We start from the raw sequence: 14,777 nt of genomic DNA, 5'->3' as shown, positions 1-14,777 counted from the left end.
ACCTGGCAGTTTATACTACTCAGCTCAACTAAACCATTTCACTGTGTTTTGTGTGCATTTGAGGGTACAGGGTATACAAATATGAAATGATAAAAAGGTCAAACACAAACATGTAAAAAGACAACACGACTAGCTTCCACCTTCCATAACACATGCAGTTCCCCCTGCCAAGCCTCAATGTACCCTCTACGGCATCATGTATGTCCATGCCCCTGCTATGACATTCCAGAAATGAAAGCCGAGAGGCTTCTCTCAGCCAGAGAGAATGATGAATAAAGATTGACATTATAATGCAGTCTGGTTTACTGAGACAGCCACGGGTCAGCACAGCACTGAGAGAGGGACAAAACGGACATCTAATGGACTTTGATTTACGTAGAGAAGATAGAACTTTGACATTGAATTAAAACAAGAAATGAAATGGACGTTGTAACCTTCCTAAAAGACAAACCCCAGAAAAAGATCACAGCGGACGACTGTCAGTGACACATTTCTAACTCACGGGTGAACCCCCCAGAAATCTCTCATTGACCCGCTGATATTCTAAAAAATATTCTAAAATTGAAACATTTTCAATTTACCGAAAACCCCAAACAACAAGATTCCCATCCATTTTGTAATGCGACTACAAAGCCTATTGACAAGGTCCCTAGGAAATAAACACATGAATAAATATTCCCAGTCACCACAGTGAAACTAGCCCTGCACACTGAGGCAGAGGGTGGGTAGCAGTTAGCCTGCATGCTAGGATGTTAATGGTTGGTGATTCAGAAGTTCTGGCCCCAGGGCAGGCAAACCTAACCAGGAGAATGTGCTAGTGTTCTCTCTCTCTGGGAGAGACACATGCACACAACAACAGCGAGGGTCCAATGAGTATGTACACACCCGACAATGTCACAACCTTTACATCAAGACTGGATTGCATTTACTCCAGTATTAAGGGAAACTCTTGAACTTGTAGCTTTAGTGTCGATCCTTATCCAAGCTCATCAATGGTGTCATTCAGACTGTCCTACAATATGTCTTCAGAACCTCCTACAATGCTCCATGCCATCAGTCTGCCTGGGTGGCCAGGACAGAACAGGACAGAGTAGAGCAGTGTAGGGCAGGGCAGAGCAAGGAGGCAAATGGCTCTCAGGCTAACAGCTGTTATGGCTGGGAGGCCTGGAAGGGCTGCAGAGGCTGTGTACAGTCAGTCCATCCGTACTTAAGCTGTCAGTAAGAATCAGAGCTGCTATTGTGACGGACGGTTTCAATATTGATTTCATAAATAAACAGAGCTAACCATCGATCCTAATGTTATTTTGCATTTCAATTACTGCTCAGAAACATAACCTTCAAACGACTGGCCGCTCAATACCAATAACATTCACTGATAAACGCCTGCATCGTCCACTCCACGTCACGCTTTTTACCAAGTGTAAATTAGCGGACTTAGCATGTTCCCTCCATTACATTTTAGACAGAGCGTATCTAAAAGCTGCAGAATTATCATTCCGTCTGGCGTCTATCGGGCGGCAAAGCAGACGCAAATACAGACAGAGAGAGGAATGAATGAAAACAGACAGTAGACGAGATGAGTAACACACCAAACCAAAGAAAGATCTTCAATGATTAAACTATAACTGGATAATCACACTCTAACCACATATTCACTGTGCAGTGAATATTAGTAATACATATGTAATTACAGCTGTTTGTCCCAATGTGTTAGAAAAACAAATCTTGGACTCTGAAATCGTATATTCTCATGATAATACCTCATGACTAATAATGTATTATAATATTCAGAATGCAGTTATTATGTTTTTACACTTTTTCCACAACTTCTCTGACAGTCCTCCATTTGAGCCTCCTTATGTGTGTGTGTGTGCGCGCGTGTGTGAATCAAGGGGAGCCTTTCCGTGTTGGAGCAACAGAAAGAAGTGCTGACGCACCGTGTCAGTGATAGCACTTCGCTGCCACAAGGGCGTGAGAGTAGCCCACGTAGCCAGGCTAGCATTATCCTCCTTGACTAATGGACCTGGTTATTTTTAAACACATTCTCACACTGCAGTGAAGGTGTCCAAGGTTACCGTGGCCAAAATCAGGAGGGACGACTGGTGAAGTTTGGTGGTTTCAGTGCGGTTGGATGTCGTGAAATGGTCAAAGTGACACGTGGCTCATCACAGAAAAGACTAGAAAGGCCAAACACTGCATGAGCTCGTATGAGTCACGGTATCCAAAATAAAGCTGTAATTTTAGAGTGTTAACAATGGGTGTTACAAACAATTATCGAGGTCTTCTGAGATAAACTATATCAGTACACACACTTCACATAAACAGTCTGTAATCAAAAGCAAAATGATGAAAGAAACATCAAACAAACAGAAGTTGAAGTCCACCTAGTTCAGTAAAAACTATGCTCTATACCATATGTCTAGGAATGTATCATCTTTATTATGTATTCTACAAGAAATAAGTAAGCATCTCAATGAGGCCCTAGTTAAATGGGACCCCGGGATGCTATGTTCAGGGAAGGTGAAGTAGATGTGTGGAGTTTGAATCTCAATACTCTGTCCTTATATTCTGTCCTGCCTAGTTAACTGGGGGATAAGGATGCATGAAGGGCCAGAGTGGGGAAGAGTGGAGGGTGACACTGCATGTGAAGTTGCACGTGAAGTGCTGTGAAGAGCTTCCCTTAAATAGCAGATGCAAGTAGCCAACAATTACAAATACACAGAACAAAAATGGAGAGCAGGGAGGGTCAATCCACTCTGCATCCCTTAACGCCCTGGGGGCCGGGGGCAGCATCCCACCCCCCTGAACAGCCTGGTCTGAGTGACATGTTTACAGTGAAAGAAATGATACTTATATGCAGGGCTTACCAGAAATGTGAGGGCTCCAGTGTGGCCAGTGGACTGAGTAATCGCCCTAATGAATTGGACAACGAAGCCCTGTTGGTACAAGGAGATGCATTTAGAATTGGGTGACAAATTGAATTTAAAACATTAGGTTTTTCTTAAAAGGCATGTATCCCGACACCTCCCCTTAAGTGCAGAGGGAGAGAGGCAAGAGGAGGTTTGGAATGGGCCGGGGAACAGCGGTGGTCACCTGGGCCGGCTGGAGCTGGCTGTCTGCAGTGGCCACAGCGACCACAGACTCCTAGCTCTTAGCGGGGTGGCCGTTCTCGGCCAGGAGCCTCTTCTGGTAATGTATTCTGAAACCAAATTACCGTAAACTGATCCCATCTGGATGGTGTCTGTGCAGGACTGCTTTGGTTACCAGCCACTACCTATACCCTGCGATAGCATCTCCATGAAGACAGCAAAAATCAGATTAACCCAATAACACTGAAACACTTGGTCAAAGAGCAAAGAGCTTTTAACTTAAGATACACTAATGTAATTCCCTCGCCTTGTTCTCTGAAACCTAATAAGAATAAAGAGAGAAGGGACAAGAATGTTAGAGATGGGCATTTTACTGAGCCTAATGCAGCAACCTGGAAATGAAGTCAAACAAATTGAAATGTAATTCATTGCTGTGTTCTAACTACTGCTTTTTTATGAAAATGCTTTAGAAAGCATTTACTAAATGGAAAATGGACATGTAGAGTATGGCTGGGAGGAGCAGTGAGGGTGTTGATGGAACATTTAGGGAGGGAGAGGAGTCCCGTCTCAATCAGCTGCCTGCCGCTCAGCGTGTGTTTGCTAGAGAGCCCAGATGAACTCAAACTGACAATCCTCAGCACTGGCTGATTTCTGAGTTGCACTGAAACAGCCAGAGCAATAGGAGAGCAACAATAGGCCTGTCTGACTGCCATATGTTACCTCCTGCTGCCTGAACCAGGAGTGACTTCAACTTAAACAAATCAAGTTCTGTGAATTTCAGCTTACTATCCATCCCAATCTTACTATACGTAGCTTACTATCCATCCCAATCTTACAATAGGTAGCTTACTATCCATCGCAATCTTACTATACGTAGCTTACTATCCATCCCAATCTTACAATACGTAGCTTACTATCCATCCCAATCTTACAATAGGTAGCTTACTATCCATCCCAATCTTACAATACGTAGCTTACTATCCATCCCAATCTTACAATAGGTAGCTTACTATCCATCCCAATCTTACTATACGTTGCTTACTATCCATCCCAATCTTACAATAGGTAGCTTACTATCCATCCCAATCTTACTATACGTAGCTTACTATCCATCCCAATCTTACAATACGTAGCTTACTATCCATCATCCCAATCTTACAATACGTAGCTTGCTATCCATCATCCCAATCTTACTATACGTAGCTTACTATCCATCATCCCAATCTTACTATACGTAGCTTACTATCCATCATCCCAATCTTACTATACGTAGCTTACTATCCATCCCAATCTTACTATACGTAGTTTACTATCCATCCCAATCTTACTATACATAGCTTACTATCCATCCCAATCTTACTATACGTAGCTTACTATCCATCCCAATCTTACAATAGGTAGCTTACTATCCATCCCAATCTTACTATACGTAGCTTACTATCCATCCCAATCTTACAATAGGTAGCTTACTATCCATCCCAATCTTACTATACGTAGCTTACTATCCATCCCAATCTTACTATACGTAGCTTACTATCCATCCCAATCTTACAATACGTAGCTTACTATCCATCATCCCAATCTTACAATACGTAGCTTACTATCCATCATCCCAATCTTACTATACGTAGCTTACTATCCATCATCCCAATCTTACTATACGTAGCTTACTATCCATCATCCCAATCTTACTATACGTAGCTTACTATCCATCATCCCAATCTTACTATACGTAGCTTACTATCCATCCCAATCTTACTATACGTAGCTTACTATCCATCCCAATCTTACTATACGTAGTTTACTATCCATCATCCCAATCTTACTATACATAGCTTACTATCCATCCCAATCTTACTATACGTAGCTTACTATCCATCCCAATCTTACTATATGTAGCTTGCTATCCATCATCCCAATCTTACTATACGTAGCTTACTATCCATCATCCCAATCTTGCTATACGTAGCTTACTATCCATCATCCCAATCTTACTATGCGTAGCTTACTATCCATCATCCCAATCGAGAAGGGAGAATAAATATAGAGGAAGCTTGAAGCTGTGGAGAGAGACATGCCACTTCATACCTACTATTGCTCTTTTTTAGGGAAAATGTATTTGAGTGATCAATTCAAACAAGCAGTAATAGGCTATACATACCTCTCCATATTGTCTGAAATAAAAAACGATTACTGATTCAATCCGATTCCTACAGTCGTAGGCAGTGTCACTCAGGCCCCCAGGTCAATCTATAGAGCAACATACTACACTGCTTCTACATCATTGCTCTGCTAATTACATGGTGTACATACGTCCCAGTAATCCCAGCAACCAAGCACCGGAGACACACACCACCACACCACACTGAGGGGCTGGAAATACTGCTGTCCACGGACCAAGCAGAGGGACTAGACACTGTAAACTCAATGCAAACTATGTCCTATAACGAACAACAATGCATTAGCTGGAAGTAAAGACTTGAATTTGTTGTCCAATGTTATTTTCATTATAAAGTATTTAATCCTTTGCGTAATGATTTTACTTTCGGATTAACTGCTTTGTAAAGATTTTTTATATATTTTTTTATAGTTGGACATTTTATTTTAAATCAATTCAAATACATCTTAAGTGTATACTAGAGTGTTACTGTACATAAATATCTAAACTATTTAAATGCAATGTATGAAAAAGATCACAGCTGATCTTAAACTGATTTATGTTTGAGATATTGCCAGCCATTGCATGTCAAAACATCTACTGTATGTAATTCCTGCTATACATGGCTAAAGCAGTAATAAGTGTTCAATTGACTCATTTCATTTTACATGCACATACATCTAATACCTATATCATAGAACACCACAATTATGTCAAACCTATATTTAATATGGCGTTATATGTTACATTTACAGATATGACCTGTTCTATATCACAGAAGAGAAGGAAACGCACGCTGTCTCTACATCGTATGTGATAGAAAATAAAACATGTAAAACACAGTATTTTGAGTGCCAACCACCCCTTGTAGTTGTATTTTTTTTGTATTAGAATTGCTTGTCTTATAAATGTTACATGAATGGTGTGAAACACAACATTGGGACACAAAATGATTTGTATCTAATAATCGTATTCCACTGCATGATATATATGTTATATTACATGATGCAAATTGAAATAAATAAATCATTCTGCATCACCTAGTGTACATGTATCATTAAAGCCACCAAAGAAAAGCTTTGCTTAATTTAACACTAACATTATTTGTATTGTGCACTGTGCCCACCTTTCCAATGAAATCCAAAATCATTATATTGCACATTTCTGTTGAAACACTTGCCACAATGATCTTAAATTCAACATTCCCTATCGGAAATATAATGTCAGTCAATCTAAAATAAAAACTGGTTTTATAGACTGCAATTTCATTTTTTAATTTATGCACCCCATATTGGCTAGAGTGTTTACAGTGAATAACCACCAAAGTAGGTTAGAATGTTGTTAACAACATTGCACCAAACAACATGATTTGGAGGAAAATCATAAAAATGAATACATGAGTCACATTGAGGTGGAAGATTGCATTTCAAAGGTTTGAGCGTTAAAAATAATGTTCTCATAATAAATCAGTATACTATGTAAACGTTAATACTAATAAAGGTATCTTAAATATGTCTCAGTAGGTATTGTATAGTTAATGTATATTATGATGAGCAAGTTTGTTATTTTGACCCTTTACCACTGAAGTGTACCTAAAAGGCAGAGTTGTATAGAACCTCTGTAAAACAAAGGAGATTAGAAAAGTCCGTCTAAGGAGTTAATGAGTCCACTAGATTGTCTTTTCTCTCTCTGAGCGAGATATGGTTAATGCCCAAACTAGAGTTCCTGAAAACAAGTTAGTGAATCCTTAGGCTGTCAGAACAATTCTACCCGTTCCCTCTGTTGCATGACATCCCATTGAGAATTCCTCTGGTTGTATTGCTTTGAAACACTATACATGAAAATCTATACTGCTCAACTACTTTCATTTATTATTTTCTATCATATCATAGGGCGGCGGGTAGTTTAGTGGTTAAGAATGTTGGGCCAGTAACTGAAAGGCCGCTGGTTTGAATCCAAAAAGCTGACTAGGTGAACAATCTATTGATGTGCCCTTAAGCAAGGCACTTATCCCTAATTGCTCCAGTAAGTTGCTCTGGATAAGAGCATCTGCTAAATGACAAAAATAAATAAATATATCTCAATCTTTCAGCAGACATGCCTTTTCATCATAATCCAGCTACAACGACAGACACATTTGGCTGATTCGATTTTTGCGTGGAAATAGTTATGGGTTGAAATAATGACTATCTGGAATACTACATGAGGATGTGACAGCAAGAATAAAGAATTTCATCAAAAGCACATGATAATACTTACAGACCCTGCAAATTAAAAGATTGTCACTGCTGAGTGGAATATTGGGCCTAAAATATATAGCTGTACTGTAAAATGTTATTAAAACATACATGTATAGATATCTAGCTGTTGTATTTTTAGAACACTTTCTAAAGTAGATTACTAAAATAGGATTGGAGATACTTCTCCATTTTTATTCAAGCAATCATACCAGTCAGCTATAAAATAAAAAATACATCTCCTACATGCCAACAAGATATGAATGTATAAAAGCAGAAGTGCATATACAATTACCAGGTGACTTTAAGCAAGCCCACAGTTAGTGAGGGCTTCTCAGACAGGCAGCCTGGCTGATGTGCTACTAGCTGGGATGGATCTGACTGATCACTGGGGTTACACGGTTCTTTCATACGTCTATCCCCAGACATACAAATATTGCAGCGTGCAATTCATCCTCCCCAATTCCATGAATTCACTTGAATCTAATCTTTTTAAATGTATTCTGATTCTGTCAGGGTGGCAGTCCGGCCAGGACACGGACAGAGAACAAAGCCATCCCAGAACAAGCTCCTAACCCAACAGGACACTTTCCCTCTATTCTTTAGGAAAAACACACTTGCACGTTGCAATGAGCTACTCCTAATTGATCGGCCATGCTCTTAATGAAATGTGCACAGTGACACACATGGCTGACAATGTGCTAAAGGGCTAAGGGTCCTCTCTCCCTATTGAACACAACCAAAGACACACCACAGTACACCTGTCTTGTTGCTTTTAGGGTATCACTGGCAGCAGACAGTCCTGTATGAATTAACAGCCCTCTATAACATATATAGAGAGAAAGAGTCAGATAGTGCACGTGTGTGTGTGTGTGTGTGTGTGTGTGTGTGTGTGTGTGTGTGTGTGTGTGTGTGTGTGTGTGTGTGTGTGTGAGAGAGAGAGAGAGAGCAAGAGCAAGAGAGCCAGGGAAAGCACAGTGCACCATAACAATAGCAGTAAAAAGTTCAGCGTCGAGATCGGCAGGTCCTTTGTAAAGGAAACAAATACAAGCACTTCTACAAGAAAACATGAAGAGAAAGGAGAGAGGAGGAAAAAGAAAGAAAGATTGCAAGAGGGGAACAAAGCTATATCCAACATCACAAAAGACGGGTATGTTAAAAGAAAGGTTGAAAGAAAGACGTGCACCTACTGGTTATGATAGCTGAGAGGGTCTGGCAGACAAAGTTCTGAAATGTCCATCAGTCCAGTTTTAGCATTCCAGGAATGAGAAGAGGAAGAGGAAATAGGAAACAATTGAGACCCGCTTCTCCCCCAAAATGACAGCAGAGCACCCTCAGAGAGAACGGTGAAAAGCCCCTCCACAACTGCTTCCCCCAGCCTGCACAGGTATGCTGTATCTGACTGTGTTCCAGAGTGTGTGCGCAAGAGAGTTGAAGACTGTTTGTGTCTGTGTCTATGGTTGTGCGTGTATGTGTGTGTCTGTGTGTATATGAGAGATCGAGAGAGGGGAGTGGGAGAGAGAGAGAGGTAAAGGGGGGCGAGAGACAGTGAGATCGAGAGGAGCGCAGGCAGCGGCGGATGAGCGCTAAGATGCAGAGAGCTTGAGAGAGCGAGAGAGAGGAATGACTCTTTCCATGGTCAGGATAGGGCTCTTTAAGACTCAGTGGCTTGATGAATATGGAACAGCTGCTGTTGTCTCCGAGGGGTAGGACTTAAAGGGACAGAGCACGGGGGAGGAGGGAACCAAACGCTCAATAGAGCTCTCTGCTACACATAAATACACACACATGCTCACACACACATACACAACGCCACAGTCATTAGAACAGACAGATGCATATACTTTACAACATGCACTTAAAAGAGTTCACACGACACACTAAAACATGTTGAAAAACACACAAATAAAAATATGACAGCTAAACCCTCACATGCAGCCATTCACAATGCTAATTTCAAATATGAATACATGCACGAGTTGCTGGACATGTATGCCCTATTGATGTTGAAAGAAAGCACATATCTATAAAAATAAAATCCTATGATTTCCCCCTTGAGCCCACTTAATCACAATTAGTCCGGGAAAACAGGAAAACATTTATAGTAAAACAATATTATTAATTCAATTCCAGCTTTATTTTCAGATTCACAAAAATAAAGCTTTTATACCAATTGAAATAGCACAAGGAATATTTATGTAAAAAACAAAGTTTTTTTTACACAACATACTGTAGTGTGCACAAGAATAACAACAGTTCATTACAAAAAAAAAGTATTTGTTTCAGCAGGTTATGACAGACAACCACAACAAAGCAATGTAACCAAGCAATGCTTTACTGTTCATCCTTCAAATGAGCTTAATTTAAAACTGCTAACAGCCGTAGTGGTTTTTCAGTACCCCAGAGACATTTCAGCCTGTTTGAATGTCCCGTCAATAAATCTTTCAGATCTATGCAGAAACAGAGTGCTCCATTTTTCTAGATAGTCACCCGTTAAAGTCATGGGGTAAGGAATGTTTCTGGGATTTCTGCTGAAGTAACAACAAATCTGACATGTCAGGATTCAGAACAAGTCAAAAAGCACAGAAAACTGAAACCCAACAACACAGAGACAACTGGGAACACACATTTTCTTGCAAAAGACAACAACTTTGCATCCGTTGAGGAAAGTAAATCCATGTATTGAGTTGTGCGTGGCCATTTGCGCTTGGTGATACATGTGAAGGACTATTGTGGACCTTTCACCAGCTGTGAGAGATGATCTAAAGCCATAACTCAAACTCTGGGAGCCCATCAGCTTCTAAAGCAGCGGAAAATCCAGCCCTGTCTTCTCTGACCTCGGTTTAAAACCGCCTGTGTTTCACTGTTGATCAAGCCCAGGAAGCATGTGGAGAACGCAGATAGCGTTTCACAGTCAATGAGGGGCTCCATGTTACTGTATCCCTATATTATAAGAACACAGCTTAACATGGCATCTTAAAGTAGAAAAGAGCAGTCGAACAATGGCTGACAATTCTGGGATAAGTCAAATACCATGACTTTACTGTTTTTATCTAATTAGCTCTACTTGAATAAAGCAAGTTCAGAGATGGTGGCCAGTAGCTTACTTATCATAGTTGATTTAATCATTTCATCATTGAAGAGTCGACAACTTGGGGAACTGAATACAATGTCTTCCAATAATAGATTACAAAAGAGAGGAGGTTGGCAAATTGTCCCTCCTTACTGTAATACAGTAACAGTATGTCTCTGGTAAAATAGGACTGCCCCATAACTGCATGTTGGTATTCCAGTTGAAAAAATAATCCAGGTATTAATCAGCTCACGTTTCCATAATCGACGCAAAACCATCACTCAATCCCTCTTGATCATCACAGGCCTATTGATGTCCAGCAACATCCCCATCAGAGCTGCTTTAAAGTAGCTCACATAAAAACATCTAGTCCTTCTTAAAAAATACAAAAAATGACTTACAGTACACCAAAGAACTATATTTCCACATCTAAGCCATTGATTGACATGGCTGCTACTGTATATAAAAACAATATACAATCCAAAATCAAACTAGTGTGAATCAATTATAAAATCTTAAACATCTGTTAAAGTTATAATAACCCTGACTGAATATTCCAATGGAATAATGAGAAATAGCCAGACAAAATCAAAGACAAATCAAGACTATGTGTTTTCTTAAAAACAAAGTGCTACCCAATTTCCTTGACCTAGATACAACCCTAAAGACACGTGGTGGAGATTTCAGGCAACGCTGACAAGGGATTTCATGAATCAGCATACAGTATGAATAAAACTACTATCAACCTACTGTAAAATACAACAGACAGTGAGTGACCTGTGACCTCACGGCATAGGGCTTTGGCATGTGCTAAAGGCACATATCAAATAGACGATTGATGTCTTAAGATATTTTGAAACAGACTGTAATTTCATTGAAAAACAATGGATTAAAGGTCATTCATCCTAATTTGTAATCCATCTGACTTGGTTAAGGGGATGGGTGCAATCCCTTTGGAATGCTTATCAAGAAGGCTTGTTCACTGCTGGAATCCTCCATTGAAAAAAATCCTGTCTCATTCATTATGCAGCTACAGTACGTAACTATACACGCACACACAGGTTTTTATATAGCGAATTAGATTACTTACAGGGTTACATATTCAAGTTCGTATTTGGATGTGATGTCTCTTTCAGCAAATTTGCTAAATTCATCCTTGTCCTTTATGAGCCTACCAGAGTTGATACTGCCCCACATTTACAACCTGCCTGAATATCAGAGAATGAGATGACGGAATATCATTGAGAAATATTACACTTCACTTCTGGTGCTTACTAGATGACATTGGCCAGACTGTTGTAGCGTAGGCTCAGTTATGAAAAAAGTGATGTTGTTTATAATGCCCTCGTATCAGGTGTGTTATGAAACCTTCCCTTACCACTATAGTGTAAAATGATTTGACAGGGAGAAATTGGGTACAAAAAGAGAAGAGACTGCTCTATGCATTGAACACACTTGATCACTATTCGGTGAGCAAATGTGGAAGCAGAGTTATGACAGAAAGTAATACAGCACGCACAATTCATGCCATACAAGAATTTAGACTATTGTTGCATTCACAGACCTCCCTTATTTCATAGCACATAGATAACCCACAATAAATTTGCACCCTGCAGATCCGATATAGAGGCTTCAATTTAGACAATAGACACAACACATATTCTATAAGAATAGCAACATGTTGAAGCAGTGAGTGTGTGTCACCACAAGATTATGAAGTACTAAAACATGCATTCTTGTGTCTTAATTTCCTGTTAGACAAATACAGCACTAATACTCCCGAGTTCCATTACACCTCACATGACCTGTTTTTGATCCAAGAAGTAGGCTAGGCTGCTGGTTGCGAAGTGGCTAGAATTTGGGGTTCTCAACGACTTCAGCTGTCTCAACATGATAACTAATGTCTGTCACGCACTTCCAGTTTCTTACAGGGACTGATATGCGAATTAACAATAGGCCAAATTGCACAGGCCCAAATGTTTTTCTAACAGGCAATAGCAATAGTAGGCCCCCGTATCTGGCGTTAGAAGCTCTGACTCGAACTCCCATTAGACAGCGCTGCAAGTGTTACAATGTCAAAATACGTTTGTTACTCTGCAAATGTGGAGTTTCGCTGAGCAACTATCTTAATTTCTTCCCGTTATGTACTTCCTCAAAAATAAATAAAAACCTCTACTGTATTGAGCTATTGTCGACTTCCGACCTGTGCGTGGCAGTAATGAGTGATTGGAGGTGCCGAATCACAATTTAACTCACTCAAACTCTGAAGGTAAGATTACACATGAATACGACGTGGGCTGGCAATTGTGTTGACCGTTTGGCTTTAGGGGATGTCCTCCTCTCTTTCGCTCCCTCGCTCTAATCATGTTCTTGTTTTTCATTATGCCCACGAGGCGCGTGCGACGCAATTCAAGTTGATTTAAATTTCAGCTCCATTGATTAACAGTCCTTCATAAAAAAAAAACAGGCAGCCCTCATCATGACTCTGATTCAGCGCCACAATCAATACAAAAAGAAAATCATAAAGAAACAAAAATAAACTGAAAAAAGAGTGAACACTGTCCAGTTATAAAACATTGAATAGCTGGGTTATTAAAAATATGCACTGTTTCAGGGTACTGTTTCACAAGTTGGTAGGCTAGGTAGCCTACATGCATATGATCTGCCAACGGGGTCAGCAGTAGGCTATAGCGTTATCATTAATAACAGCAGGCAACATTAAATATCAACTTTTAAAAAGTTGCATGAAATGAAAAGTAAAGTTGTTAAAAAAAAGTTGCTAATAAATGAAGTGATAGTGGACGTGCCAACAACTTATAAATAGCCTTCAGAAAAGTAATTAAATGATAATAAATGGAAGAGAAAAGTAAGGTGGAGAATACTCTACCTTTACAGACAGGTTATATCAAATCCCTCAGGTGCTACTGTGTAGGGTTGGTGTCTTCAGGTTGTAGGAGCGGCTACCTATGTGATTGTGAATGCGCCGTTTTAGTCATACGACAGTAGGTAGGCTACATCTATCAACTCCTCCTCCAGCCTTCGCCCTTTTACAGTATATTCTCCATCCCCTGCGGCGACACCAAACATCCGTCGCAGAGATCAAGATGCCTATGCAGCTGAGAAGCCATTACTGACCTTTACTGTTATAGTTACTGAGAAAAAGTCAGAGATAATTTGGATAACTGCCACTGAATATTCGCTCTCTTTCCCCTCCCTCTCGGGGTCCATAACAGCAACGTGTGCCTGGATTAGTGTAAATCTTCACCAAGAAAACAACAGTGACAGTTGACACGCGGTACAAATCTTAAATACCACGGCAGTTCTGGAAAAGGTCGGTTGGATTCCACTGTTGATAAATAGATAACAAGACAATAGTAGCGTCGCGTCTGTAGTAGAGTGAGATCAGGGCGTTGCAAAAGTATCACATAGCTAACATTGTGACAGATCCCCAGGAAGTTTTGAGACGGTGAGAGTGGGGTCCAGATGTGTATGCAAATAGTCAGAAACCCCTTTTTTCATTACGGATGACCTCATTTCAGCTATTGTCTGAAAACTTGTAATTAGTTGTTCCTCTTGGAAATATCCCACTGCGCAGAAACCGGTTGATCCAATGTTGTTTCACGTAATTTCAACAAAAACAATCAATGTGACGCGTTGAAGCAACGTGGAAAACTGATTGCATTTGCAAAAAGTCATCAACATAAGCGAATTTCGTATGAAACACCCAACTTTTAACCTAAATCCCATGACCTTTTTTTTTGTTGATTTCGAATGTAATTCACGTTAGTTGACAACTCAACCGAATGTAAATAAACAGTTGAACTGACTGACATCTGTGCCCAGTGAGATGCACCAAGAGTTGCTGAAATTCGTGTAAACTATGGACAGTAAGCCACTGTTGGTGTGTCGGCATTGATATGCTTCTTATCAAATCTATTGTTTCATAGGTTTCGTAGGCAATTGTGTAAAATAAAAATGTAATGAGTTGGCTAACATAAAATAGCCTACATTTAAAGACAACAGTATGGGATGATCATGAAGTCTTCCATTTGACGCTGGCCTTAAAATGAGAAAACCCCTAATTCCTGAATACACCTTCCTTGAAGGCTTGTAGGTTATAGTTGAGGGACTACCAGGCACGTCATCTTCTCCGCTAGAGGGAGTGGTATTTCACCAGACCACCTAGGACGGGGGAGGCACTTTTATTTATTTATAACACA

General features: G+C 40.1%; 1 protein-coding gene across 7 annotated transcripts in view; it reads right to left on the bottom strand.

Annotated features, from left to right (window-relative positions):
- The window catches only part of LOC110497924 (steroid hormone receptor ERR2), a 57,415-nt gene extending 43,473 nt beyond the window's left edge, over positions 1 to 13,942 (bottom strand). Inside the window, exons 1-3 of one of the 7 annotated variants that reach the window (XM_036954875.1) lie at positions 13,445 to 13,941; positions 8,675 to 8,711; positions 2,868 to 2,936 (exon numbers count right to left, since the gene is read on the bottom strand). Coding sequence is in view for 3 of the 7 variants with exons in the window: in XM_036954872.1 (XP_036810767.1) it covers positions 2,868 to 2,936; positions 3,094 to 3,230 (206 nt within the window). In the remaining 4 variants the exon portion in view is untranslated. Of the gene's footprint in view, positions 1 to 2,867; positions 2,937 to 3,093; positions 5,623 to 8,674; positions 9,142 to 13,444 lie in introns of those variants that run through there. The other 6 variants (XM_036954878.1, XM_036954876.1, XM_036954873.1 and 3 more) reach the window with 6 other exon arrangements.
- Positions 13,943 to 14,777: the final 835 nt, after the last annotated feature.

This window comes from Oncorhynchus mykiss, chromosome 19 (genome assembly GCF_013265735.2).
Source record: "Oncorhynchus mykiss isolate Arlee chromosome 19, USDA_OmykA_1.1, whole genome shotgun sequence".
Classification (NCBI taxonomy): Eukaryota; Metazoa; Chordata; class Actinopteri; order Salmoniformes; family Salmonidae; genus Oncorhynchus; species Oncorhynchus mykiss.
The sequence above is the reverse complement of the archived record's forward strand: the minus strand, read 5'-3'. Positions and strand labels throughout refer to the sequence as shown.